Source organism: Corythoichthys intestinalis, chromosome 21 (assembly GCF_030265065.1).
Source record: "Corythoichthys intestinalis isolate RoL2023-P3 chromosome 21, ASM3026506v1, whole genome shotgun sequence".
Taxonomy (NCBI): domain Eukaryota; kingdom Metazoa; phylum Chordata; class Actinopteri; order Syngnathiformes; family Syngnathidae; genus Corythoichthys; species Corythoichthys intestinalis.
The window spans coordinates 30,294,169-30,321,872 of record NC_080415.1 but is presented as its reverse complement, the minus strand read 5'-3'; the positions used below and the strand labels follow the sequence as shown (position 1 = coordinate 30,321,872).

Below are 27,704 nucleotides of genomic sequence, written 5' to 3'. Positions count from 1 at the left end.
TGCCACACGTATCCAAACACGGAAGTGACCATGACACAAATCATCATGGCTGACCTGGGAAACCTCGACATTTTCTTATTTGTCAAATTATTTCATCTTATCTGACACTATTAGTAGTCTTGACGACAGAAGCATTTCAGCGAAACTATGTCGTCTTTTCAAACCGCTATGCTTTTGTTTTTTGCGGTTACATCGGCTATCGTCGCCGTTCTCTTCCAAGCTGGCGGTAGGTGACGTCTCAGACAACAGCGCCATCTGTAGGCCATTTTTTACTTCCGTAATGACACCCCGGTTTGTGTAACTGTCCCCCGCAGCCATGCCTCCGAGCTCGGCTGTGGCAGCAGCCGTTGGCGTGGGCTCGTTGGTGGGTGCGTCGCTGCTATGGAGGGACGTCCGCTCCAAGGTGAGAGGCGAAGGCCGGGCCCTGGGAAGTTTGCTCGGCCAGTACCTGGCCATGAAGGCGGTGGGATGGCTGGGAAGGCGGCAGCGTTCCAAGCTGGAAGCCGACACATTGGACGTGAGGACGGTCCAGGAGGAGACCCTGCTTAGCCGCCTCCGGAAGAACGAAAACACACTCTATGGGAAACGGTTTGACTTCGGTTCAATTAAAGGTGAGTGGAAACTTGACTACTGCTTTGAATTATCTCAAATCCCCATTGTTGATTAACCTATTTGCTGTCATTGATGGTGATCAGTGTTGTCACAGATTACTTGATAAAGTAATTTGATTACTGATTATCCCTCAAAAAAGTAATCTAGTTAATTTACTGATTACTTCATTATCAAAGTAACTAAGTTACTTTAAAAGTAATCTATCAGTTACTTTTTACCCATTTTTCTCCCTTTGCCGCCTCAACATAAGAATGACAACAGAAAAATGTCCTCACATGTAATTGACTTTCCGATGATTGATTTTAAAGGGGAATATCAGAATTTCACGCTAGCTTAGCCACTCTGGAGCCCTGAAACTAACAAATATCTGACAAACTGCTTGGAATTTGTTGAAATCAACTCCACCGACCAATTAAACTCTGCTAACTCTAAGATTAAGCCTAATGTAAAACTTCTGATTTTCAGGTTATGGTTAACAGCATATCAGTGCCAATGTAAAACAATGCAAACTGACGGCACAATAATCAACAACTCACAAGTGGATTGTACAGTGCAATAAACACAAAGGTGGTGGCGGGCGCGGATGCGCGTGCACAACCCGGAAGTACTCCTCTCAACACACACACGGTCAAGGACTAATCACTTTACACTCAGTCGGACTTACAACACATCCCACAGATGCGAAGCGAACAAATCACCTCACAGCATAAATGTGCAACACGCATATGATGTAAACAAAGCTTGCCAACTTGGAGCGATGACTGCCCGTCATTGCTACGGCAAAGCTACGAAACGGCCGCGCATGTAAGGGGTCCAACCTTTTGCTGATACCCTCCAGAATGAAGGAAAAATACTCACCTTCATTCATGGATATACACAGAACAACATTCCCTCGCAACGTCTCAACACTCGGCTCGAATGTCCACCCGCCTGGCCCACGCCTTTCTCAGTCCCACACATGTGACGCGAGACCAAAACAGGAAATAGCTGAGAGGTTGTCATGGAAACACGTACCGGGAAACTTTTATTTTAGCATTTTCTATTCAAAATGCTCTTCGTACATGACTACAATATTCTTCATTCTACATACATACATTATGAGGCAATGAAAAAAATAGTAACGCAGAGACACTAAGGAAACTAACCTTAATCAGATTACTGGTGTAGAAAAATGAACGCGTCAGATTACACGTTACTAAAGATGCCGATCGATCGGGTCCGATCACGTCATTTTCAAAGTATCGGAATCGGCAAAAAAATATCGGGCATGCCTTTTTTTAATATATATATATTTTTTAATTAAATCGTTTTCTAATTGTATTTCACGTTACAGACAATGTCTTACACTCATCCAGAGTCTTTAGTTTTGGCTTAAAGTAGGACTGTCAAATTTATCGCGTTAACGGCGGTAATTAATTTTTGAAAAATTAATCACGTTAAAATATCTAATGCAATTAACGCATACGCTGCACGACCCACTCACGCATTGTCGCATTCAATCTATTAAGGCGCCATTTTACCTATATATAGAGCTAAAAGGCAGTGTAAAATGAGTAGAGTGAATTTTGGCAGTCTTTGGAGCCTTTATTTAATTGGCTAAAGCCTTAAAATCCCCCTCTCAACAATTATAAATATCGTGGGAAGCAATGTGTTATTTTTCAACGCAGAGAAGATATATCAAATGGTGTCACTACGCACAGTCATGGTTGCACTTCCCATCATGCATTTGGGCAGAACAGTTAAATGGCTACCGTATAATTTACTGAAAGCTCAACAAATACACTAGATGGCAATATTTAGTCACAATATACAAAGTCACATTTATCCTTTAAGAATTACAAGTCTTTCTATCCGTGGATCCCTCTCACAGAAAGAATGTTAATAATGTAAATGCAATCTTGAGGATTTAATGTCATAATAAACAAATACAGTACTTATGTACTGTATGTTAAATGTATATATTCGTCCGAGTTTTATTCATTTTTTTCTTAATGCATTGCCAAAATGTATATGATTGAGAAAAATTATCGGGAATGATTGGATTGAATCGGGAGCAAAAAAAAAAGCAATCGAATCGGGAAATATCGGGATCGGCAGATACTCAAACTAAAACGATCGGATCGGGAGCAAAAAAACATGATCGGAACAACCCTACACGTTACTGAAAGACAGTAATCAGATTACAGTAACACGTTACTAACTAACACGTTACTGACAACACTGATGGTGATAGATGTCAGCAAATCGCTGCCAGACCTCCCAGTCCAAACTGACTGGACATCTATTGCCGTCAGTGGCAGCGAATGAGTTAAAGGCAAACTCCTACAAAACGTAATATTTCAGACAGTGACACCTTTCGCGCACGCCATCCCATTACCACGTACCAGCATTATCGTGAACTGGTCAGTCGCGTGGCATCGGGAGAGGACGGCGTGCTCACGGCTGAGAAACCCCTCGTCCTAGCCATGACTTCCGGGACGTCTGGACCTAGCGCCATGCTGCTAAGCACCAAAGACACCAACAGTGACTTCTTCCTTCAGGTAGCGGTGTGATAAAAAAGGTTTATGTATCAGCAAAAATAAAAGTCATTGGTTTTGTCCACCAGGGTGTGGCGGTGTGTCTGGACGCCATGCAGCGAGCGTTCCCGGCCACAGACAGCCTGCAACGCACCACCAAGTTCTTCTACACGCCGACGTTCCGCCAGTCCCAGGCCGGCATTCCGATCGGGCCTAATTCGTCCACGCCGGCCTCTTCTCGACACATGCTACACCTTTACACGACACCAGCGGCTGCCTTCAAGGTCTGTATGAATTGATTTCGGTATACATTTTGGCATACACGCAGAAGATAAAGAATATATGCCTGTGAGAATTTTCATGGTCGATCTACTGTCAATGCGTCACTGTTAACAAGGCATGTGCCGGTTACCGGTTTCAAGGTTTACTGTGGTATGAAAACGTCATGGTTTCAAAACCTCTAAAATTTTCCATCATACAGTAGTTACGGTATTAGCTATTTTTTATGTCCCAACAATGTAGCGAGAAATCCGTGGCTTGGAGCGAAAGTGCACACCCATCCCCTTCCAGTTGTTGCTCTGTCCTGTGTCTGTCAGTGACACTACACCTGAGCTTTTTCCCCTAGCAAAAATAGACAAAAGTCGCTAGTATGGGAGTACTTCGGCTACCAAAAAGAGACAGACGGTCGCAGCTTAGAGTAGGAAGGTCAGCCGACGTGCAGGCAACACCTCCAACATGATTTCACATTTACGTGACCATTATCTGTAGAGGCGTGCAAAATTTCCGATTCTTAGATTGTTCGCGATTCGGCCGTGGAAGATTCGAGAATGATTCACAAACATCCAAATTCCGATTATTGAATTATACTAGGCAAAGCGGAAATAAAACGCAGTCAGCGTGGTCTTCGGGACGCAATGAGGAATGGACCGAGAGTAAATATCATGTGCAGCTAATGCCGCTAGGTAAAAAAAAAAAACAATAATATTTGACTGCGGCCGTCAAGCGCTACAAACAGCGCCCAGTTGTTAGTTGCTACAAACATACGGCAACATACGGCTATGGTAGATATCACATATATCTAGACTAGATGTGAAATGACGGACTTTCCCGCGCTAGTAAACAGGCGCCGTCTTAAAGCAGTAGACTTCTCTAGAAGGCTCTGTTGTAACGAACCTAATTACTTTTTATCTAAAATACCCCTAAATCGGCAAAATCTTGACTTGAATCTATCTTTAAATGATGAAACAGTTTTAAAACTTTCACATGTCGAAAGTAGACATGAGGGAAATTATGGAATAACGGGCGCAATTTTTACACCTTTAACAGTTGATTCACAACAGTAAATGACCTCCAAACATAGCAAAGGTTGCTATGTTTTTGTTTTATTAAATTAATTGAATGTAGTTTAAAGCTGCTGATACAGAATAGGGACTTGAGTATTTTATTTACTGTTTTTAACTGGTAACTTGATACTAAAATAGTAGTTTGGTTTATCTAGCCTGAGAGGATTTTTGAACAATTTTGGAACAAATATACAAAACATTAAAAAAAAAAAAAAAAAAAAAAAAAAATTTAATGGGGGGTGGGGGGCATCAATAATCGATTTATTATCGAATAGGAGTCTCTGAATCGTAATCATAATCGAATCGTTAGGTGCCCAAAGATTCCCACTTCTAATCATTTGTCACTTTACACAAAATGTACGGTAAGTAAACGCTGTCATGAACGTTTCCCACCAGCTGCAAGAGTTCACTCAAGCTGGTTTAGTGTGTCTAGCGATGGTAAAAGAAATACTATGACGTAAGCTTATTAACAAGGCAAAGTGGCTAGTTAGCATGCTAAGACGGCTAACTAGTTTCCTCTTTACCATTAGCCTACTTTTGTAAAGTCTTCCGCCGTTGTAAACATCTGACAATTTGCAAATATGTTGTGAAAAGTTTTTTAAAATCCTGTTACATGGGGAAAAAATGTTTTTTTAACCCATACATCTCAAAATAACACATTTTAGAGCTATTATTGCAATACGGTGATACTGTGAAACCGTGGTATTTTTGCTTAGTTATCATACTGTCAAAATCTCATACTGGCACATGTCTACTGTTAAGATTCTTATTGTTTTTACGGGTTTTTACCTGCTTGTGACATGATGTTTGTTATACTGCAGGTGAAGAATGAGAAGGACGTGCTCTACCTGCATCTTCTCTTTGCACTAAGGGATCCTAGTGTGGGGACGCTTGAGTCCAACTTTGCCTCCAGCGTCTTCTATGCCTTCACCACTTTACAGGTACGCTAATTTCTTTGTTCTAGTGTTTCCATTTTGGAAAAATTGACTAAACTTTTCAGGAGCGCTGGGAGGAACTAATAGAGGATGTGGAGCGTGGAACCGTGAGCGCCGCGCTCAATCTAGAGCCCGACATCAGAGCCGAACTTGAGGCCTTGAGCCGGCCTGACCCTGAGAGAGCATCCCAGGTCCGGGCCTGCTTCAGGGACAGTTTTCGAGGGATTGCCGGGCGCCTGTGGCCCCGCCTCAACTTGATTCTGGCAGTTGACTCGGGCTCCAATCAGATATACGGAGAGATGCTGAAGGAGAATTACTGCAACGGGATCCCTTTCTACTCACCATTTTATGCCGCCACTGAAGGTAAATCACTGTTTTCTTTAGATGAAATGTAGAATTGTCAGATAATTACTTTTTAACTGATATCCCGATATTGTCCAACTCCAAAATGTGATACTAATATCAAACCAATACCGATATATGCGGTCGTGGATTTAACATATTACAACTAATAGCATACCGCACAGGTGCTATTTTTAGACCGTGACGTCGCTGTTTTAACGCGGTAGTGGGTCATTATAGACACGCCCTTGCATACAATCCATGTTATTTCTGCTTGTTTTCTCCGGTAATCTTTTTTAAAACATGCCGATCAAATAAACTGCTATGGAACTTGTAGAAACGACTCTAGACATTACGACGTATGAAGGATGTTTTCTTCATACGTTTCCTGAAACCAAAAACTCAGAGGAAAAAATGTGAAAAATGGATCAACTTGTGCGGACGTCCAAAAGACGGTGAAGCTATTCACATCTCATATGCAGTAAACATTTTGTTGAGGGCCATGGTCTTACATAGGAGGAAGAGGTAAGCCATTTTGATATTTGTACTTATTTTTTAGCGTGGCGTTTTGCCATGCTGCTTCTGTCTGACAATGAATAACCTGAAAAAAAATAAAATGTATCTAACTGCCACTGTTACATTTTCTGTTGTAAAAAAAAACTTTAGTAAGGGAGAAGTGTAAATAAATTATAGAATTAAGATTTGTTATTAATGAAAAGACTTTAATTGTGCGTTGGCTGTCACTGAGTAGCATTTACGATCGCTCCACAAAAATAGCAATGTAAATTGCCCCCAAGAAAAGTCAGATACGTAAGACAACTAGAGGATATAATATATAAGAAAGACGAGGCATATGGTGGTAAAGGATAGATTGTTAAAACAGGAGAATGTCAATTTCAGTGGCGTAAGGCAATGCACACAAGAGAAAGGTGTCGATAAAAAAGCTAACTCTGGATCAGGTCCGCTCTTTTTTCCTGTCTTTTTCAGCCCTCAACACTCAAGCCATCTCTTTTACTGAACATTTGTTTGCTTTTCCACATCTTTACCAATGAATTTGGCACCAGGGACATAATTTTTTGACAGAACCTGTAGGTTTAGCTCAGTAAACATCTCGTTCCTACACTATTTCCATTCATTTACTATTAGGGACAAACGGGAGGTTGACCCGCCTAGCAACAATTGCTAACGTCATAAATATTAATGAGCAAAAGTGACGTGTTGCTTGCGGTACGCCGTTGTATTGTGATGCCCCACTGGATGCATTAATAATGATAAAGTGTTCCCTCGCTACTTCACGCTTCAAACTTTGCGCCTTCAGTCCATCGCAGATTTGTTTTCAATTAAAGAAAAAAAAAATACAGATGAGCCGTCCTGAGCCGATTGCATAGTCTCACTCTCGGTCCCTCCCTCCCTCTACCTGCTCTTTGTTCATCGGGTCATGCACTGGAGTTGCTTTTTAAAGTTAACGATGTTGACAGTTGTTTGTGTCTGATCTTGCCAGAGTCACAAACTTCAACTGCGCCGCATGCGTCAATCATCGTTTATCTTGTTAAAAAGTTGCTGTGGCAACTCATTGTGTGTAAGTGGGCAGCTGGAGATTTGAGTGGACTCACTCGATGAAGTATTTAATAAAGCCAAGCATTTTTCTACTACCATATTCTTGTTTAAAAATAATTCGGTGCAACAGTAACATAATGAAAACTTATCAGAATTATTACATTTTAAGTGCTTAAAAGCCGTGTATTAAAACATGCACATACAATTTTTTTTTTTTATTATACTTTGGGAAACAAAAGGGAAAAATGTCTTATGTGTATCTCTTTCCAATGCTAAATCTGAATAAACACATTGAACACACACAAAAATAATAATAAATTGGGTGGGGGGCGTGCTACTTCGCGATTTTTCACTTATCGCGGCGGGTTCCGGTCCCCATTAACCGCGAAAAATGAGGGGTCACTGTAATGCTCATATAACAAATCCCATGCATCTTAAGCCTGAGTTATACTCCCGCGTTACGGTGACGGCGTAGCGACTACGGCGTCATTCGACATTCGATAGTTCTGCGGTGAGGGAACGCGTTGCTCTGTAATTCACCGCCAAGCCACTAGAGGGATGTGGCGTTATGTTTGTACGGTTTTGGGGCATGATTGTTGACTACTTCCGCTAGTCGGAGAAAAAATAAACAATGCAAGATGGAACTCTTGAAAGTAAATATTCTGCTCATCAACACTGAATAAATATTGAACATACAAATGTTGACGGGCAGGCGACGCAGAAGACGGTTTCGAGGCGGTCTGGCCGACTTTTGATGCCGCACAGAGAGTTTTAGACTCGGGTGGAGAGAGCTAGCTGTGGCGGCTAGCTTCAAACTGGCGTCGAGCACTGCGTTCAAGGTCTGCAAAGCCCTCCAGCCTGATTTGTTTGCCGTGTCCTACAACCAGCCAGTGGGAAGCCATAGCAGATTTCTGGCGTCTAGGGAACTTCCCAAACTGCGTTGGGAGGCTTGATTTTAAGGTTATCTTAAAAAGCACCGAGGCACTCTCAATCAGTGATGATGTATTGTGTGTGTGAACTGTCTGTTATTGAAAATTAAAGATCAAAACAACTCTTTTGACACCAAATCTGTGCTTTATTCTTCATATACTTGAAACATATGTACACAGTAAATGATGAAGTGCACCAACCAAAAATACGACATAAAGTGATAAAAAGTTGGCAGTTTTTGGCCGACTGTGTCACCGCTTCGTGTGGCCACTCGATTCCGACCACCCACGTCTCGGTGGTTCTTCCATTTATTTATTTTTTCGATCGCCGACCTTGCCATTTGGCAGTCACAATAATAATTTCTTGACGAGACTTGCTCTTCGATGATACTCCCGTTGGTTTGGTGCATTTTTGCGTGTAGAAAATAATGTTTGATTCTATTCTACAATGGCGGTGTTTTCGCCCGGAAACAACAGTCTGAGCGGACCAATCGCAGTCCGTTTTCGCTACGTCAACGCGTCTACGCGACGCGAAGGTTAGAAAAACTGAGAGGTGCGCGTCAGGCTACGGCGTAGGGTCGTAACTCGATTCTTCCTTGACGGCGTAGGTCTGACGCGGAAGTATAACTCGGCCTTTAGTTTGGAGACATCTAATGGTCAATCAGCATAACTGCTGTGCTAAGCTATGACCAGCCCTTGTGCAAAGGCAGAAACAGTGTTGCCCTTGGCAGCCCTTTTAATTATCGTCTTAGTCTTTTGGACAATAATACTTATTAGTTATCTCAAAATGTGTTTGTCTTCGTCCATTTTTTTTTTTTTTTTTTTTTTTTTACAAAATCTCAAGACTAATTTCGTCTAGTTTTAGTCGACGTTTACTAAAATGTTTTTAAAAAACTACTCCAAAAATTAATAAACGTTTCCAAAGGTATTTCGAATTTTCGAACATTGTCAGACGGGCATGTGCCTGATTTTTAATTAATTGTACCCACATGGACGCTACGAACTGCATGTTAAAAAAGTTTTCAGACAGTTTAAGAGGACGCTCGCCATTAGCATTGGCCTATTGCTAAGGCGAATGCTATGCTAACACTACGAGTTAAATTTAGTGTGTGATGATCACTCAGCCACAAGCCTTCATGGAGACGACACGCCGGGCATAGCACGTCATGAGTGTCACAACCAGAAACTGCTACGATGCAAGCTAACTACACATAAAATGTCATACATTGTGAACATGTGATGGAAATTATTCGCATTTTCATCTCGTTTTAGTCTCGTCAGACGAAAACTGGCATTCATCTTGTTATGTTTAGTCTCCCAAAACACGTGACTGATATTATCGACTACATTATAATGTCAGATAACTCTAATGAAAACACAGGAAAGTGTGATTGAAAAGGTGCGCGGGCCACGTGCAGGTCTGATCGGGGTAAACCTCTGGCCCGACGAGCCCCAGCGCCGATACCTGCTTTGTCCTCGCTCCATGTTTTGCGAGTTCCTGCCAGAAAACCAATTGGAGGAGGAGACTGAGGAGGGCACGTTTCTCATGGAGGAGGTGAAGGAGGGACAAAACTACGAACTGGTGGTCACCAATGCCGCCGGCCTCTACAGGTGGGTTCTCACATTGAGAAGCGCCTCATTTTGCAGAAATGTCATTGTAGTTTCAATTTTTAAAGATATCGTATTGGCGATGTGGTCAAAGTGACGGGGTTCCATAATCGATGTCCTGTGGTGGAGTTTCAGTACAGGTAAAATGAGTGATTACGTAGGTCGGCAGGCAAACCACAAACTGAGCGTGATAAATGAGTGGGGTGTGTTCACAGGCGTGGTCAGATGCTGAACGTCCGTGGCGAGAAAGTGACGGAAGCGTTGTTCCTGGACGCGTTGAAGAAAGCTGTCTCTCAATGGCCCGCTGCTCAGTTGCTAGACTACTGTTGTGCTGAGAGTGGAATTATGGGTAACAAAACATAAAATAAAAACAGGCTCTTTTCTGTAATTACTATGAAAATTTTCTTTTTGTCTGTTTTTTAGTGCGATTAATTGTGTTTACGCGCCATTTTCCAGTTATTCCTCATAAATATTGTGTTTTTGTCAATTGGTTTATTTTTCTGACTAAAACTTTTTTTTTCGTGTATACATGTAATTATTTTTTTGTACCGTAATTTTCGGACTATACGCCGCTACTTTTTCCTTTCTTTTGAATCCCGCGACTTATAGTCCAGTGCTGCTTATTTGTTGATTTATTTGGTTAGTAGGTAACACTTTGACGACGGTGTCATAAGATCGTCATAATTATAACATGACACTATCATGGGCATTACTGAATGCTTATGACAGATGTCATTAAGTGTCATCCGGCAAATTATGTCATTAACTCCATTTATGTCCAGCTCGGATCTTTTACATCCATTCAAAAGTGAGATGATTTGCTGCTAAATGACATCTATTATAAGCATTCATTAATGCAAATGACCAGGGGTCCCCAAACTACGGCCCGCGGGCCACATTTGGTCCGGCCCTGAACAATTTTTTTTTTCCCCAATCGTGTTATTTATTTCCTGGCTTTTTTCTGTGAAGAACCCAGAGAGGGTTATTTGGTTACACACCACACACCACCCCACACCACACCATCACACCACATCATCACATCACATCATCACACCACATCATCACATCACATCTTTTGCCAACAACACAGTACCACATCATCACATCACATCTTTTGCCAACAAAACAGCAGCAAATCTTCTCCTATAATGTTTCACAAGCTTGATTTTGTGTCTGGTGGACCATTTCTGTGTAGATTTTGGCCATATGTTTAGGGTCATTGTCTTGCTGAAAGACCCAGTGACGACCCATCTTCAGCTTTCGGGCAGAGGGCAACAGATTTTGATTTAAAATGTCCTGGTATTTCAAAGCATTCATGATGCCATGCACCCTAACAAGGTTCCCAGGGCCTTTGGAAGCGAAACAGCCCCACAGCATCACTGACCCACCCCCATACTTCACAGTGGGTATGAGGTGCTTTTCAGCATGCGCATCTTTTGTGGCACGCCAGACCCACTTAGAGTGTTTGTTGCCAAAAAGCTCAATCTTGGTCTCATCTGACCAAAGCACACGGTCCCAACTGGGACCTCCGTTAAGGTCCCATATTATTTAAATAAAAAAAGAATTATTAGAAGCTAAAAAACACATCTTAAGCAGGGGTGCCAATAATGATGGAGGGCACTGTATATTATATTATATTTTTATTTTATTTTATTTACTTTTGTTCCGTGAAGAATCCAGAAAGGGTTATTTGATTGTGGCTTTTTGAAAAAACAATACATTTTTACATTTAGGCACTCCTGCAATCGTCACACTTTTTCTGTTACAAACTGACCCTGCCCCTCATCAGAGAAGGGAAAAGTTAGGTTGCCCTCACAGGAAAAAGTTTGGGGACCCCTGCTCATGACGGTCTCATGCCATAATTCTGATTGTCTAATGGCAGTCTTATGACGCCACTGTCAAATAAAGTGTTATCACTCTAATACCATAACTAGCAATTAATGAAATAACTGGAACAGTATCTGAAGAAATAATTAGCACATTACATGAACTTTGATTGTTATTTACATCTGTAGCACTGCAATGCATGCTAGGAGGCATGTTGGACGGCAACAGTGTTGACAGCAGAGGTCGACTGTCTCCCTCAAGGGAGCAGTGATGGTCAATTGAAGCTTCTTAAAGTAATAAAGTTTCGCAGCCAATTGGTTCAAAGCTACATGATGGTTCATTTGGTCTTATGACAGTCGTATGATGGCGCTGTCAAATAAAGTGCTACCGGTTAATATTTTTCGGTGTGAATATCCCATGATACAGTGAGGACAGCTGCGGCTTATAGTCCAGTGTGGTTTAACTATGAATAAGGGTGAATCCCATTTCATCCCTTGGCCCTCCCCCTTACCCCTTACCCCTACCACTTGGCCCTTCAAACGGAGCAATAAGGGGTAGGGGCTTGAAACGTTAGCCCTACGAATTGGGACACCCCTTCACACTCACGTACGTCATAAGTCCATTCCGCCAGTTATGACGTCATCAAAAAGCGACAGAACCAAACAGACACGCCTACATCAGTTATCACAACTTAAAACTGTTAAAATAGTTAAATTAGGGATAAACAGAGCTACTTACATTTGTGTACTTCTTTCCTTGGCTCCGCCATTTTGGAAATGATTCTCGGGGTAATCGCTTTGCACCCTGGGAAATTTCGCGTAACCCTCCGTTTGGAGTGAGGGTAGTCATGGCCCTCCGTTTGGAGGGGTGGAAAGCCCTCCCCCTTACCCCTACCCCTGCACATTAGCGTGAATTGGGACAGCCCTACCCCTACACGTGAACGCGCAAAACGGAGGGTAAGGGGTAGGGCCAAGGGGTGAAATGGGATTCACCCTAAATGTCGTTTTTATGTCAAATTTGATAGGTGCGCCTTAAAGTGCAAAATTAAGGTAATTTATATATTGTTGTCAATTTTGGTAATAGTTTAGCTGTTTTTTTTCACACAGTAATCCTTTTATTTTTCCTTTTTTATTGGAAATGTTATCGTGGAACAGCACTACTTAATTTTTTTTCATTCTTGTAATATTTTATTAATCGTGAAATTGTTATGGTAATATTTTAAACTTGTTCTTACAATTTTATTTTCATCAAGATTATTTTTGAATTGTGACCTTGTAATCAAAATAGGACTTGTTTTCTTATGCGTGTACAACCTTATACAAATATTTATTTATTTATTGAAGCACATTAATGATTCTTGTAAAGCCTCAAATGAAAAATTTTTTTGTTTATTTTTCCTGCAGGGGATTCCATAGGTGGCTGCGATCCTCACTATCAGGTCTTTTTGGAGCTGAAAGGTGTGAGGAATCTCAGCGAGGAGCAACGCTACAAGGTGATCACCCTTTTGAGTAGACCAAGTTTAATTTTGAATCTAAACGTGCGGTCCACCTGGTCCTCAGCTGGACGAGTGCCTGCAGCAGGCGTCGGCCGTGTACCGCTCGTTTCGCATCAAAGGCAGCATCGGTCCCACGAGGGTGCAGCTGGTGGCGCCCGGCGCCTTTGCCGAACTACGCGAACGCATGATGAGCTCATCGCTAACATCGGCCAACACATTCAAAATGCAGCGCGTCCTGCGGCGGAAGGAGGACGCCCAATTCCTCTTGGGCAAAACCGTATCCTGAAGTGCATTGCGGGGAAGATCAAGAACTGTAAGAGTAAGAAGAAAAGACTCAGTGAGAAAACAGATATTTTTTTTCCTAAGGGATATCTGGACATTTACTGTGTGGGGGTCCCACTCAGAGGTGGGTTGTAACGTGTTTTCTTAAATTAAAAAAGTTTTCTAAGCTATACTTTTTACTTGAGTAGATTTGTGAAGAAAAAACGCTACTCTTACTCTGCTACTTTAGGCTACGCAAGAGCCGTTACATTTTTTCCTCTTTAGCCTCCATATTAGATTTTTTTTTCCAGCGATGCCAAAAGTAGCTCTACCGATTCCACCAATGAGAAGCCGCAATAGTAATCACCTGACTCCATTACACTGACACAAGCTTTGGCACCGATTGACCATGGAAAACCGGAGATATGATCCTTTTAATTTCATATTGGTAACTATGAAGGAACTATTCAAACTAGGAACCATTTTCTCCACTAGAGGGCACTCATGCTCTTTGGACAAATAATGCTTCATTTCTGTCTTTTTTGTCGCTCGCCGGAATTCAATGTATTTTTTTTATTTTTTATTTTTTTTTTGTCTTTGGCTTAAAGTGGTTATGTAAAGGGTTATTGTACAGTATCATTATAACAACAGTTCAAATGGGTAAGTTTATGGTGAGAGAAAAGAATACCATCGTTTAAAAAAAAAAAAAAAAAAAAGCAAACAAAAATAAACAGTTACTCACAATGTTACTCATTACGTGAGTATTATTTTCACTGGATACTTTTTTACTTGTACTTGAGTACATTTTATGGATGACTGCTTTTACTTGAGTAATATTTTGAAGTAATGCTACTTTTACTTGAGTAAACATTTTTGGCTCCTCTACCCACCTCTGCTTATTTTTATTTTTGCCAGAGAAGCCAACAGTGGCGCTACCAGTTTCACCAATAAGATGTGTACCATTCAGAGGTAACAATGTTTTTTTCTCCACTAGATGGCATTCATGCTCTTTGGACAGGTAATGGGTCATAAGCCACGTTTACATGGAGCCAAATATTCCAATTGCAATCGGTTTAGAATGTTCAAACCGAATTAATGTGTTCCATATAAACACCTCATTCGGAATGAACAGGCCCAAACCGAATGGAATTTCATTCCGTTTCACAGGGGTGGAATATTCCTTTTCCCGAACCGATTAGAAGTAAAATTATATCATGTAAACAGGGAAGCGGAATGGTGTCTGGTTGCGTTCTTTCTGCACATGCTCCGTACTGACGTGGTGACATAATTAACGTCACTTGCAACATGGCTTCCAAGCACACGCACAGTGCACCTAATTGGAGTCCGGCGGAAAGTTTATATCCATGAATCCCTCCACCAGCCCACACAACTTTTTAAATGAACGGCGTGTCATTCTGAAGTTTTGTTTCCACTCGAAAAGTTAAAACAGCAGCTGATCTGACGATCGATCTCCATGTTTTGCAACGTGACGCTTTGTTTTGATTAATCTGCGCATGTCAGACGGCAGTTGTCAAATATTCCTTTTGGAATAAAGGCAGACACATGTAAACGCTGGATCGGAATAGATGAAGTGACATGTAAACAGCTGATCTGAAATTTCCATTCGGAATTATTTGAATCGGTATGAATAAAAGTCAGCATGTCAACGTGGCTATAGTGTTCTGGTCTAAATTTGATGATGTCTGTGTCATCTTTTTGGCATTATACGGTAATGTAATAGGCTCAGCAAGTCAGCAGGTATTCCGAACCATCGGGCCGTGGAGCGTTACCAGTCCCTGGCGCATTTGCTACCAGGCCGCAGAGAAATGATAAATAGTTTGTTATCGACCACAACCTGGCCTGTGCCCCTTGACTAGTCCGAGTAGGGATTTGCGTTCATCGCCCTCGAGGTGTTGGCCGCCATTACTGGTGTGTTTGCATATATATAGCAACCCAGTGTCAATGTAAACAGTAACGGTAGCTGCCCTTGGTTGTGTGCTGCGAACGGCGACGTCTTTCCACAGCTCTTTTACGGGGAAAAGGCCACCTGCTCAGCCAGAAGACGAGCCTATAACCAAGTTCATTCTGCATAATATGTGGCTAAAAGCTAGCAAACAAGGCAAGCGTTTAACGCTTTTAATGTTCGTTTTTAGCCCTCTCGTGTTATTTTATATTTAGTTACATTTTCTGCCACACATTGCCGGCCCGTGAAGAAAAGGCCCATCTTAAACCGGTCCGTGGTGCAAAAAAGTTGACAACCACTGGGCTATATACTGTACTATAACCGTATAATAGTAACAGTTCATATAGATGAAGTTGTGCTGAAAAAAAATATAACATTATTGAAAAAAAAAAAAAAATGCAGTTACTCACAATGTTACTCATTACAGACATGTCCCCAAAATGTCCCCAAATGACCTGATATGACCAGGAAATATCCCCAAAATTTCCCCAAATGACCTGATATGACCAGGACATGTCCCCAAATGTCCTAATATGACCAGGACATGTCCCCCAAATGTCCCCAAATGACCTGATATGACCAGGACATATCCCCCAAATGTCCCTTAGTCATAACCAGGACATATCCCCCAAATGTCCCCTGGTCATAACCAGGACATGTCCCCAAATGACCTGATATGACCAGGACATATCCCCCAAATGTCCCCTGGTCATAACCAGGACATGTCCCCATATGACCTGATATGACCAGGACATGTCCCCCAAATGACCTAATATGACAACCACTGGGCTATATACTGTACTATAACCGTATAATAGTAACAGTTCATATAGATGAAGTTGTGCTGAAAAAAAATATAACATTATTGAAAAAAAAAAAAAAAAAAAAAATGCAGTTACTCACAATGTTACTCATTACAGACATGTCCCCCAAATGTCCCCAAGTGACCTGATATGACCAGGACATGTCCCTCAAATGTCCCCAAATGACCTGATATGACCCGGACATGTCCCCGTAATGACCTGATATGACCAGGACATGTCCCCCAAATGCCACCAAATGTCCTGTTATGACCAGGACATGTCCCCCAAATGTCCCCAAATGACCAGATATCAACAGTACGTGTCCCCCAAATCAACAGGAAGTGGCCAGATATCAACAGTACGTGACCCCCAAATGTCCCCAAATCAACCTGGGCAGGGCTAACATCTGTATCTCCACACAGCAAAGCCCCATAGTAATTTCTCCAGAAATTGCTGTTTCTAGTTACTTGAGTATTATTTTCAACGAATAGTTTTTTACTTGTACTTGAGTAATATTTTGGATGACTACTTTTACTTGAGTAATATTATTTTGAAGTAACGCTACTTTTACTTGAGTAAAAGTTTTCTACACACCTCTGTTCCCACTAAGTCAGACATGTCCAAAGTCCAGCCCGGGGGCCAAATGCGGCCCATGGTCAAATTTCAGCCCCCAGCCTCTGTCATAAATTCAGTAATGTCTGGCCAGCACACAGACTTAATTAATTGGTCAGCAGCACTGCTACCAGCATATGAAGTAGCTTACATACTAAATGCTGCTCCTCATTTACCCACTAAAAGGCAGCAGCACTCTAAGCAACATTACCTCATGTGACCCTTCCAATTTTCTAAAATGGCGATAATCAACAACAACAAAAAAGTTGACTGCATTGACTTCAAGGATAGGTGGAAATTGGACTATTTCTTCGCTGAAATACGCAACAACTGTGTCTGCCTCATTTGCAAAGTGACAGTTGCTGTTTTTAAAGAGTTCAATGTGAGGCGATATTACCAAACAAGACACGCTGACATGTACGACAAGATTACAGGGAAATTTAAGCAACTTGAAGCTAGTTTTAATTTCACAGCAGCAGTATTTCGCAAGAGCCTGAGAGTCGAAAGAGAACACCACAAAGGCTAGTTGCAAGATTGTTGAAATTATTAAAAAATAAATAAAGCAAATGTGACACACAGAGTGGCTTGCTAAAATTTGCTTAGATATATTGTTCTACGTAAAGGACATTAGCCGAGGTCGGCCCCCCACATTTTTACCACACCAAATCTGGCCCCATTTGCAAAAAGTTTGGACACCCCTGCACTAAGTGATACTGTAAATTGGAGTGCAAATGGTTTTCTGTCTCTATACGTGCCATGTGACTAACTGATGACCAGTTCAGGGTGTAGTCAGCCTATCATCAGCTGAGTTCCAGCACCCCGTGGCCCTGATAAGTGGTGTTGAAAATCAATGGTTGGATTCCTGGAAATGTCTTTTTTTTCCCCATTTCTGGTGTTTTTATGAAGCCATTTAATAGATTAATGTTTGTATTCAGAGGTATGATTGAAAACAAATACAAGTTATATTTATGAACAAACATGAATATGTTTTTACTCCTTTTGAATTGAATAATTAAGTGGAATATTTTAGATTCATTTGATTATGAATTCATCGTTAAATAAAAAAAATAGAAGATAATATAAGGGGAAATTTAATATAATTTAATAAATATAATTAACTGAATCATTTTAAAAATTATTTTGAATGTATATTTAAGTTTTTACTGTTCTCCTTGCTGTTGTTTTTTTTTTTTTAATTAATCCAGTTCTGTAGAAATATACAAATATTTTTTCCCCCAATTAGGTTAATTAAAAAGTGACTAAAATTCAATGTATCATTATTTGTCACAGGTATTCTGGAAAATTATTGACTTATTTCTACCCTGTTTAAGTAAATCCAGACTCCCTCAGAAAAAAAAAATAGAATAAAACAGTAATAAATAAGAAAAATGTTGCACAGCCAGGTTGACCAGATTTTGACATGTTGTATCAAACGCAATAACCAAGATTGTTTTATCACTTTAAAATCCAAATAGAAAATTGTAGCTCACCCAGAATTATATTCTTATGACATAAAATACCTCTAGAGGGAGCTATTGCTTCTTTCCTTGAGTTATCGCTCTAATGTGAATAGATTACATTTCAGTGATTATTTATTGTTTTCACTGAAGCGACAAACTACAAATTAGTCACAGTAGGATCAGTAGGAGGACTATATACATCCTGATTTTGCAACAATTTTCCATCATCATCATATACTGTACTATACTTTTTTTGCTTTGGTAGGTCTTTTATGGCCTTTTGCACAGCTTGCAGGTCTCCCACTTGGCAAGTGGGCTAATATTTTTAGCAGCATTGTCCCAATTTCTCTTTGACATTGTCTCGCCTCACATTTCCCCCCCAGCTAACGTTCTCAACTCCCAATTCTCATGAATGACTCACTTTCTATTCTCTCGCCGCAGATTCGGTTCCTAGCGGAGGTTTTGACGCACGAGTCTGGCCTATCATCCCTGACTCGTGCTTCAAGGATTTACACGCACGCGCACATCTGCCTGATGTCAATTGAGTGCAAAGCGCTGAGATTTGAGAATGACCGGCCTGATTTGTCAATGGCTTTCATTCAGGGAATCCGGTTCCGTCGTGTATGCTGAGATGGCAAGTAATCAAGTGCTTTGCTGTGGTATTTGAGTGTATTTTTCTGTTCTACTTTCTTTTGCACCCTAGATTTCAATCATATACCGCCACTGACGGCGATAGATGTCCAATTCGTTTGAACTCAGAGGGCTGACAGCGAATAAACGAATGTTTATGGCATATAAACACACTGGGGGGGAAAAAGCAGCTAAAAAAAATACAGTGGGGCCTAGACATGCGGATTTAATTTGTTCGGGGACCTGGTTTGTAAGTCAAAATGGTCGTGTGTCAAGCGGGATTTTCCCAGAAGAATGCATTATAGATTGAATTACTCGTTCTACAGCCCAAAAAGCTACGCTAAATCTGTAGAAAATACTGCAGGTACGTTTACAAATAGCAGTTACGCATAGCAAAATGAATTGATTATAAATACATGTTGTAATATTCGGAAATTTAATAAAAAATGGTTTTTATTGTCACCTTAATTCATAGCAGTACATAATTTATTGGCTGCAATCCATTTGGAAAAGGATTCGACATCTACAGAGGCGTCGCGTCCCATTAGGCAAACCAGGCAATTGCCTAGGGTCCCCAGCCAGCAGGGGCCCCCAAAGGGCCAACAGATTTAGCACACGCAGCTTTACTGCACTGTCGCAGCGACAAGTGTGATAGTGCCAGTGAAAGCCTTGTGTCTGAGTTCCCTGAAGGGGCCCCTTCACTTGCTCTACACTCCACCACCCCCCCCCTCCTTCACGTGTCTCATAGTGAGCGGCGATTTGGCTTTTTTAAATTGGCGTATATCCAAAATGAAGAGAAGTTATGCTGGAAAAGTGGCAAAAGGGGGATTTTTCAGATGAATCTTCCATTGAATTACACCACAGTCACCGCAAATATTGCAGGAGACCTACTGGAGCCCGCATAGATCCAAGATTCACTCAGAAAACAGTGAAGTTTGTTGGTGGCAAAGTCATGGTCTGGGGTTACATCCAGTATGGGGGTGTGCGAGAGATCTGCAGGGTGGAAGGCAACATAAACAGTTATTCCTGCCAGGGGGGCGTGGGCACATAATATTGAATGTGATGGTTCAGTTACTTATTTCCTCCATTCTGTCATTGTTTGCATACTATCCTCATTAAAATATGAAAACCTATAAATGTCTGAGTGGTTTTAGGTAAAGCCAGAATTAAGGGGCTTCAGACTCAACAAGACATGGAAAAACTTATGCATGCATTCATTTTCAGCAGATTGGACTATTGCAACGCTATATTTACGGGTCTTGATAAAAAATCAGTCAGGAAGCTGCAGCTACTACAGAATGCTGCAGCCAGAGTCCTCACAAATACAAGGAAGCTTTGAAATCGCTACACTGGCTTCCAGTGAGTCAAAGGATAGTCTATAAAATACTACTGCTCGTCTACAAAACACTTAATGGCCTTGGACCAAAATACATGCTTGATTTGTTAGATTCCTATGAGACATCTAGACCCCTAAGGTCGTCTGGAACCGGTCTCTTGCATGTTTCAAGAACAAGAACCAAGCAGGGTGATTCAGCATTTAGTTATTATGCTCCTCACCTCTGGAACAAGTTACCTGAACGTCTGAAGTATGCTCAAACTGTTAGCTCTTTTAAATCAGGGCTAAAAACGCTTTTGTTTCGCACTGCGTATCCATAACGGTCTATATATTTAAATCTACTTGCTTTCTTTTCCTCTTGTGCTATCTCCATTGCTGATTTCAATTATTATTAGTAGTAGTAGTTTTTGTTTCATTTTTATTTATTTTTTATTCTATTTGTGATTAAATGCGATTTTTATGTATAATTTTATTTCCGAATTTGATTGTCCTGCTTATTACCTTGTATTGATTTAAATGTGATTTTTATGATCTTCATCTGATGTAAAGCACTGAATTGCCTTGTGTTGAATTTTGCTATATAAATAAATTTGCCTTGCCTAAAGCAGACAGTTTTTTCATCTGTGTGATTTTGACAAAGATCAAATCACATTTGATGGTGATTTTATGCAGAAATGTGAGAAATTCCATAAGGTTGATACTTTTTCATACCAATATAGATTACATTTTAGTTGAAAATAGCATTAAATTCTCTTCAAGTGGTCTTAAAATGGTGTAAAGTATTTTTCATCACTTGATGCAACATTTTTTATCTGATTTTATTTTAAAAAAAAAAAAAAAAAAAAAAAAAAGGTAAGCTGCGACTTATACGCAAGTGCACTGAGTGTACTGCAGAATTTACAGTACTTTCATTATTAGGAAATTGTCTTCATTAGAGATGCCACAAGCAATTCTTTTGACTTATCGACTAATTTCCTATTATATTCCGCAATTAGTCTACTCATATATGAATCACTTGTTATTTATCATTGTACTACTCTTGGCTTAACATTTTAGCCATAAATGTGCATGAGGGCCCACGTTACATATTCTCGCTTGTCGCGGCCCCTCTAGACCCCTCAACCCCCCTATTGCGGCATCCTCGTGAGAGAATTAAGGCTCCGCGGGCAGAAAAGCCGCTAAGAGCGGATTACGAGCGTAAGCCGGGAGATGTTTTTCATGACGACTTGATGCTTAACACGCCCGAGTAACACGTCGGACAAGTCAACAAACAACCTACGGTACGCTAGCCATTAACTTGTCCACTGACAGCAACAGAGCGTCCAATCGCTTTCACTAGGAGCCGTTAATACGTCCAAATCATTTGGCTGTTTTCATTCTTCTGTTGGGAATTTAAAATAGTTTGTCACTAGTAGACGTCCAATCCACTTGAATTGGGAACTCTCCATGAAATAAAACACGCAGGTACATGTGAGCTTCCACTGTGGTGATTAAAAATTAATAAGATGGCTGCCACGGTTCCCAATTAAAGGATGACTTGGCAGTTCTGCTTCATAAGCTCAATGGTGGAGGCACAAGTGTAGTGAAAGTAGTAGCGGCGTAATGTTCCGCCTCTCGGATTCAATTCCAGCGCTCTTGCTATCTCCTTTTTTTTTTTTTTTCCTTCTCAATTGAATTGCCTCCCATTGTCCTGCGGGCCCACTTGTACTTCATCCATCTTGCCCTGTCGTCATCCATTAAACATGTCGCCTGATAGGACACAAAGGGCTGGGTTGACTTTATTCATGTCCCAGGAAGGTGCGGTCCAAAAAATTGAAGTTATCTACAACACTCATATTTCAAATTACACTATCAAGAGATAAATTTTGTGTAGAAATGTTTTTTCTTCGTAAGTAGCCAATGATTGGACTAATCGCAAAAAAAAATTGGTGAGTAGTCGGAGAGTAAATCAGTAATTTTATTATGTCGCCCACTCTGGGTGGGGGCTGTGTCCTGCCCCGGGTCTAGTGGGCCGTGGGGGTCCCGCGGTGTGTTGTGTCAATGGCGTACCGCAAGCAACACGTCACTTCCGCTCATTAATATTCATGACGTTAGCTACTGTTGCTAAGGGAGGACACGCCAGCGTTTGTCCCCAATAGCAAATGAATGGAAATCGTGTACGAAGGAGAAGTTTACAAAGCTAAACCTACCAATTCTCTCCGAAATGATGTCCCTGGTGCCAAATTCACTTGCAAAGATGTGGAAGTACTTAAAAATGTTCAGTTAAAGAGATGGCTTGAGTGTCGAGGGCTGAAAAAGACGAAAAAAACGTGCCGACTTTAGCATAGCCTTAGCTTTTTATCGACATCTTTATCTTACGCGACTGACAATTACATTCTCTGGTTTCAACAAGCTATCCTTTACCACCAGCCCTGTCTTTCCTAATGCTAATGTGATCCTAAATGCTATGCTAATCCTAAGAGGTACATTTTGTGTGTGATGGTTACTCAGCACAGACCTTGGAAGGCTAAAGCAACATTGCATATTCTCTCTTGCCAAGATAAGAAAACAAATCTTACCGCACAGGTGAGTTGGGGGTGGGGCTAGCAGCATGTCACATGGGTGACACAAATACACACTGCTACAATGTGGGCTAACACTAACTACACATAAAAATGTTGCACATTGTGAACATGTGAAGGAAACTGGCGCATTTTAGCCTCATTCTCATTTCGTAAGAAGAAAACTGGCATTCGTCTCGTTATGTTTTAGTCTCCTGGGACACATTTTCAGCTCGTTATTATTTCCTCATCACCATGAAAAATGTGTTGGTCGCCGAAATATTTGCGTTACAGTCATCGTTGACGAAACAACAAATCAATAGAACTTATAGACTAAACCCACAACCACTACTGCGATTAATATTAATTAGTTAAATATTATTAGCGAGCGAGAGTAAGAGACAGAGCACGTGTGTATGACTTGTATCATTATTTACACATTATGTACACACACCCAACCTCTCTCAACACAGAAAGTCGCCAGAGAGAAAAACACCACAGGCTGTATTGTGAAAATGTCATTTTTAACAGATGTTTATAATGGCGCATGATTTTACAAAAGTAGGCTAATGGTAGAGAGGAAACTAGTTAGCGGTCTTAGCATGCTAACTAGCCACGTTATCTGCCTCGTTAACAAGCTAACGTTATATTTTTTGTTTTACCATCGCTAGACACACTGAACACGCTGGAGTGAACTATCGTCGCTGGTGGGAAACATTCATGACAGTGTTTACTTAGCTTAAATTTTCTGTAAAGTGACAGATGATGGTCATGTAAATGTGAACTCATGTTGGAGGTGTTTTTTCCAAGCAACAACCCCTTCGCAAGCATTGCGACCATCCTTCCTTTCCTTTCAAGCAGGGCCGTCTGTTTCTTTTCGGTAGCTGAAGTACTCCCATACTAGCAACTTTGTATTTTTTTAAGGGGGGAAAAGCTCAGGTGTAGTGTCACTGACAGACACAGGACAGCGCAGCAACTGGAAGGGGAGGGTTGAGCACTGTCGCTGCATTTTTTGGTCATAAAAAATAGCTAATACTGTACTACGGTATGAAGGAAAATTTTGGTGGTTTTGAAAACTGTGACGTTTTCACACCACGGTAAACCTTGAAACCGGCACATGCCTATTCTCGAGCAGATGTCTATGTAATAATGGGTAATAATGATGTCACGAGGAAGGACGGGCAAACTAAGATACTCGCATCTCATTGGCTGAAAGAGTATCAATGTTGATAAAATGTCTTTTACCCATGTCATCCTGGAATTACTGGCTTTTATTTACCATTTTCTCCGGTGTTACACAACATAGAAATTACATTGTGTTATTTCAATTTATTTAAAAAATCTTTATGCTCGGATACACGTGATGAAAGTGTATTTGTTGCCTTTAAAGCCATAGTGTTCAAAAGGAGAGAAAAAAGTAGCGTCTTATAGTATATGGCAAAAACACAGACAAACCTAAAAGTTTCTGCTCTTGCATCCATCTTCAAAATAAACTGCTGTATTTTAAGCCAAAAGAACTGTTGTGCTTGATAGAACAATATGTCTATATGCTGCCATAGCAGTTTCATAACGCATTAAGCCCCCGAACTATTTTTAATTTGTCTGTTTTACCCTGGAGACCCCCGTTTACAAACACCACGCAACTGCTTTTGTTTCAACCCAGCCATAAAAAGAAGCTAAGTAATTAGGGCTTTCGTACAGGTGCGAAGGCCATATTGTTCTGCAAAGGATTATTATTATTCTTTTTTCATGGCAAATGAAAATCGCCAATTTGCAGGTCTTAACATGCTCAAAAACTCACCAAAATTTGCACACACATGCGTCTTCGCGACAATTTCGATAATTTGGCAACGTTGTGAAAAAATGTCACAAAATGGTTCAGTGGCGCCCCCTGGAATTTTTTAAAAAAGGACTCTCCATTAAGGTTTTTTCAACGTAGAGCGATGAAATTTGGGGAGTCGATACCTTGTGCAAAAATGCTTCAAAAAGTCTCTTGCACCCATATTCCAAACCCAACAGGAAACCGAGTATTTTGGATTGAATATTGAAAAACGTTCCATTTTTGTCGAAAACCAGGGTGCAAGTTTGAGACCATTGCACCGAGGCAGTGAGTTGGATCCTCCCCAAAATTGGTGAGACTCTTCATGAGACATATGAGATGTTAAGTTATCAAAATGGTGAGTTTTCATTCACGGGCCTGACCTGGGCGGAGTACCAAAGTCGGGTTTATTTGGGGATTAGGGTTTAGGCTTAGGGTTTAGGGTTAGGGCTTCTTCAGGGCATATGAAAATGGCCAATTTGAAGTTCTGAACATGCTCGAAAACTCACCAAAATTTGCACATATCAAAATGGTGAGTTTTCATTCACGGGCCTGACCTGTGCGGGGCGTTTTTTTGGGGGGGTTAGGGTTAGGGCTTAGGGTTCACACTCTGCTACTTCTTCTGTGGGAGAAAATAATACTATGTACTTTTCAATGAAATATATTAGGTATAAATTGGTACATCTGATGATAGCAGTGAAGAACTGCTTTGACTCATTTAGGCTGTTGCTTCACACTCTGCTACTTCATCTGTAGGAGAAAAAAAGATACGATGTATTTTTCATCGTGCCAAAGTCGATGGGGTGCCAAAATCGGACATTTTTTCAACAAAACACCAAATTCAGAAAATGACTAATAACTCCCCCATACAATGTTCAATCTTTTTCATATTTGGCATGTACGTGATGTACCCCAGCCTGAACTCGTCTTCATTGAAATATCACCCATTAGGCCTGGCGCCCCCTGCTGGGAACAGGAAATGGCCTTTTTTACGAGACCGACACCTCCTGGAAGGGAAAAAAAAACAAATGACCCCCCCCCAAAAATCACTGAAAAGAAATTGGAGAAATCGACGCAGGACTCCCGAGGGCCCGTTGAGTCCTGCTTGCAGGGCTAGTTATATTTATTATTCCAAATGTCTGTCATTTTTGGGGTTAGAATCAATAATTGATGTCTAATATTTAGTTTAAAAAAAAAGAAAAAAATTTTTTTTTTAATTATTCACTTGCATATTTTAAAGTTTTAAACAAATTACGTCACAATGAAAAATTGTTGTGTCTGTAAATAAGTCATGGATATCTACCTCTTTTGTTGCTGTCACATTTTCCCTGATATTTTAGATGATAAATAATCCATCCAAGCAAAGACAATTTGAAAAAAAAAAACGTTTAAAAGGGTAAATATTGTATATGAAAAAGAAAATCTCGATCGCTCCTTGTTGTCTGCGATTTCTGCATCGCGACCTTTGTTATATTACCATGTTTCACTCATAAAATCCTCCCAAATTCCGGCTGTGGCCATTCACAGCTGTGTCTTGATAGTCAGTGATACATGCTACATGGAGTTTTTGGATCGAAACGAGGTAAGTACGCGATATTATCTCGTTAAAATCATGGCGTGTTTAACTATGCTCTCTCATGCTCTCACCTCCAGTTAGGGTTTCGCTGTTTAACCATTTATGCTCTCCTGTTCAAAATATTCTTCCCCCAGAAAATTGAGATTTTAAGCTTTCCAATTATGTATCACACATTCATTTCAGACAATTTGGCCAAATTGAGGACTTCAAGTCACCTGAGTGTTTTCCGCCCCCCAATTTTTTTTTTTTCCGGAAACTGTTAGTACCGTAATTTTCGGACTATAAGCCGCTTCTTTTTTCCTTCATTTTGATACCTGTGGCTTATAGTCCAGTGCGGCTTATTTGTTGATTTTTTTTAGGTAACACTTTATTTGACAGCAGTGTCATAAGACTGTCATAAGATCATCAAAATTATGACATGACACTATCATTGACATTATTGAATGCTTATGTCATTAAGTGTCATTTGGTAAATATGTCACTAACTCAATTTTTGTCCATCTTGGATCTTTTGCATCCATTCAAAACTGAGATCATTTGCCGGATAACACTTAGTGACATCTGTTATAAGCATTCGTGAATGCTCAGGATAGAGACATGTCATAATTATGATTGTGTAATGACAGTCTTATGGCACCACTGTCAAATAAAGTGTTAGCAAATATCATAACTAGCAATTGACGAAACAATTGGAACAGTAACTGAAGAAATATTTAGCACAGAACGTGATTTTTGATTTTTATTTACATCTGTAGCGCTGCAATGCATGCTAAGAGGCATGTTGGATGACAACAGTCAACAGCAGGTGGCAGCAGAGGTTGACTCTCTCCCCCAAGGGAGCAGTGATGGCCAAATGAAGCTTCTTGAAGCAATAAAGCTTTGCACTAATTGGTTCAAAGTTTAATAATGGTTCATTTGGTCTTATGACAGTCGGTCGTATGATGCCCTTGTCAAATAAGGTTGTACCGGTTAATATCTTTTGGTGTAAATATCCCATGATACAGTGAGGACAGCTGCGGCTTATAGTCCAGTGCGGCTTATCTATGAACAAATGCCTTTTTCGTGCCAAATTTGGTGGGCTGCGGCTTATAGTCAGGTGCGCCTTATAGTGCGAAAATTAGGGTATATCTTTCCCATGACCATCTTTCAGGGCCATTAATCCATTTGACTGGGACAGTTGGCAGCGATCATTCGCTCTCAGCTCCTCCCATTTCAAATGGATTGGACGTCTACCGCCGTCAACGGCAGCCAATTCGTTAATGTTAGACAGACTCGGCTTAATATTGATCTACAGTGTGTAAGGGTTAAATGAGATTCCCGCGATGGAAGAACCTGTCGGGTAAACACAATAGAAAGCATCCATCTGGAGGTGAACACAAAAGCCATGTGCTGATAGTGGCTTCCATGGCTGCTGTCAGCCACTCACTCTTGTCTCCCTCTCCCTCTCTTTGTGTTTCGCTCGCTCTCAGAGGACGCGAGCGTCTGATTGGCCGCCGCCTCACAGGGAGCGGGATGCAGGAGCGGCGGGAGGAGAGCGGAA

The 27,704-nt window shown here is 40.9% G+C and overlaps 1 protein-coding gene across 1 annotated transcript; it reads left to right on the top strand.

Annotated features, from left to right (window-relative positions):
• The first annotated feature begins 9 nt into the window (after window positions 1-9).
• Window positions 10-15,683, top strand: ghdc (GH3 domain containing). The gene is made up of 11 exons (XM_057826948.1): window positions 10-226; window positions 315-611; window positions 2,956-3,152; window positions 3,218-3,412; window positions 5,293-5,412; window positions 5,472-5,769; window positions 9,653-9,845; window positions 9,911-9,982; window positions 10,058-10,191; window positions 13,073-13,161; window positions 13,229-15,683. Exons 1-11 carry the CDS (start codon window positions 148-150, stop codon window positions 13,448-13,450), a joined length of 1,896 nt encoding a protein of 631 aa, XP_057682931.1. The 5' UTR covers window positions 10-147; the 3' UTR covers window positions 13,451-15,683.
• Window positions 15,684-27,704: the final 12,021 nt, after the last annotated feature.

Coding starts and splice junctions, on each gene's coding strand:
- ghdc (XM_057826948.1), top strand. CDS start 148: ATGTCGTCTTTTCAAACCGCTATGCTTTTGTTTTTTGCGGTTACATCG. Junction 5,770..9,652: donor ATTTTATGCCGCCACTGAAG/GTAAATCACTGT, acceptor GGCCACGTGCAG/GTCTGATCGGGGTAAACCTC. Junction 10,192..13,072: donor TGCTGAGAGTGGAATTATGG/GTAACAAAACAT, acceptor TTTTTCCTGCAG/GGGATTCCATAGGTGGCTGC.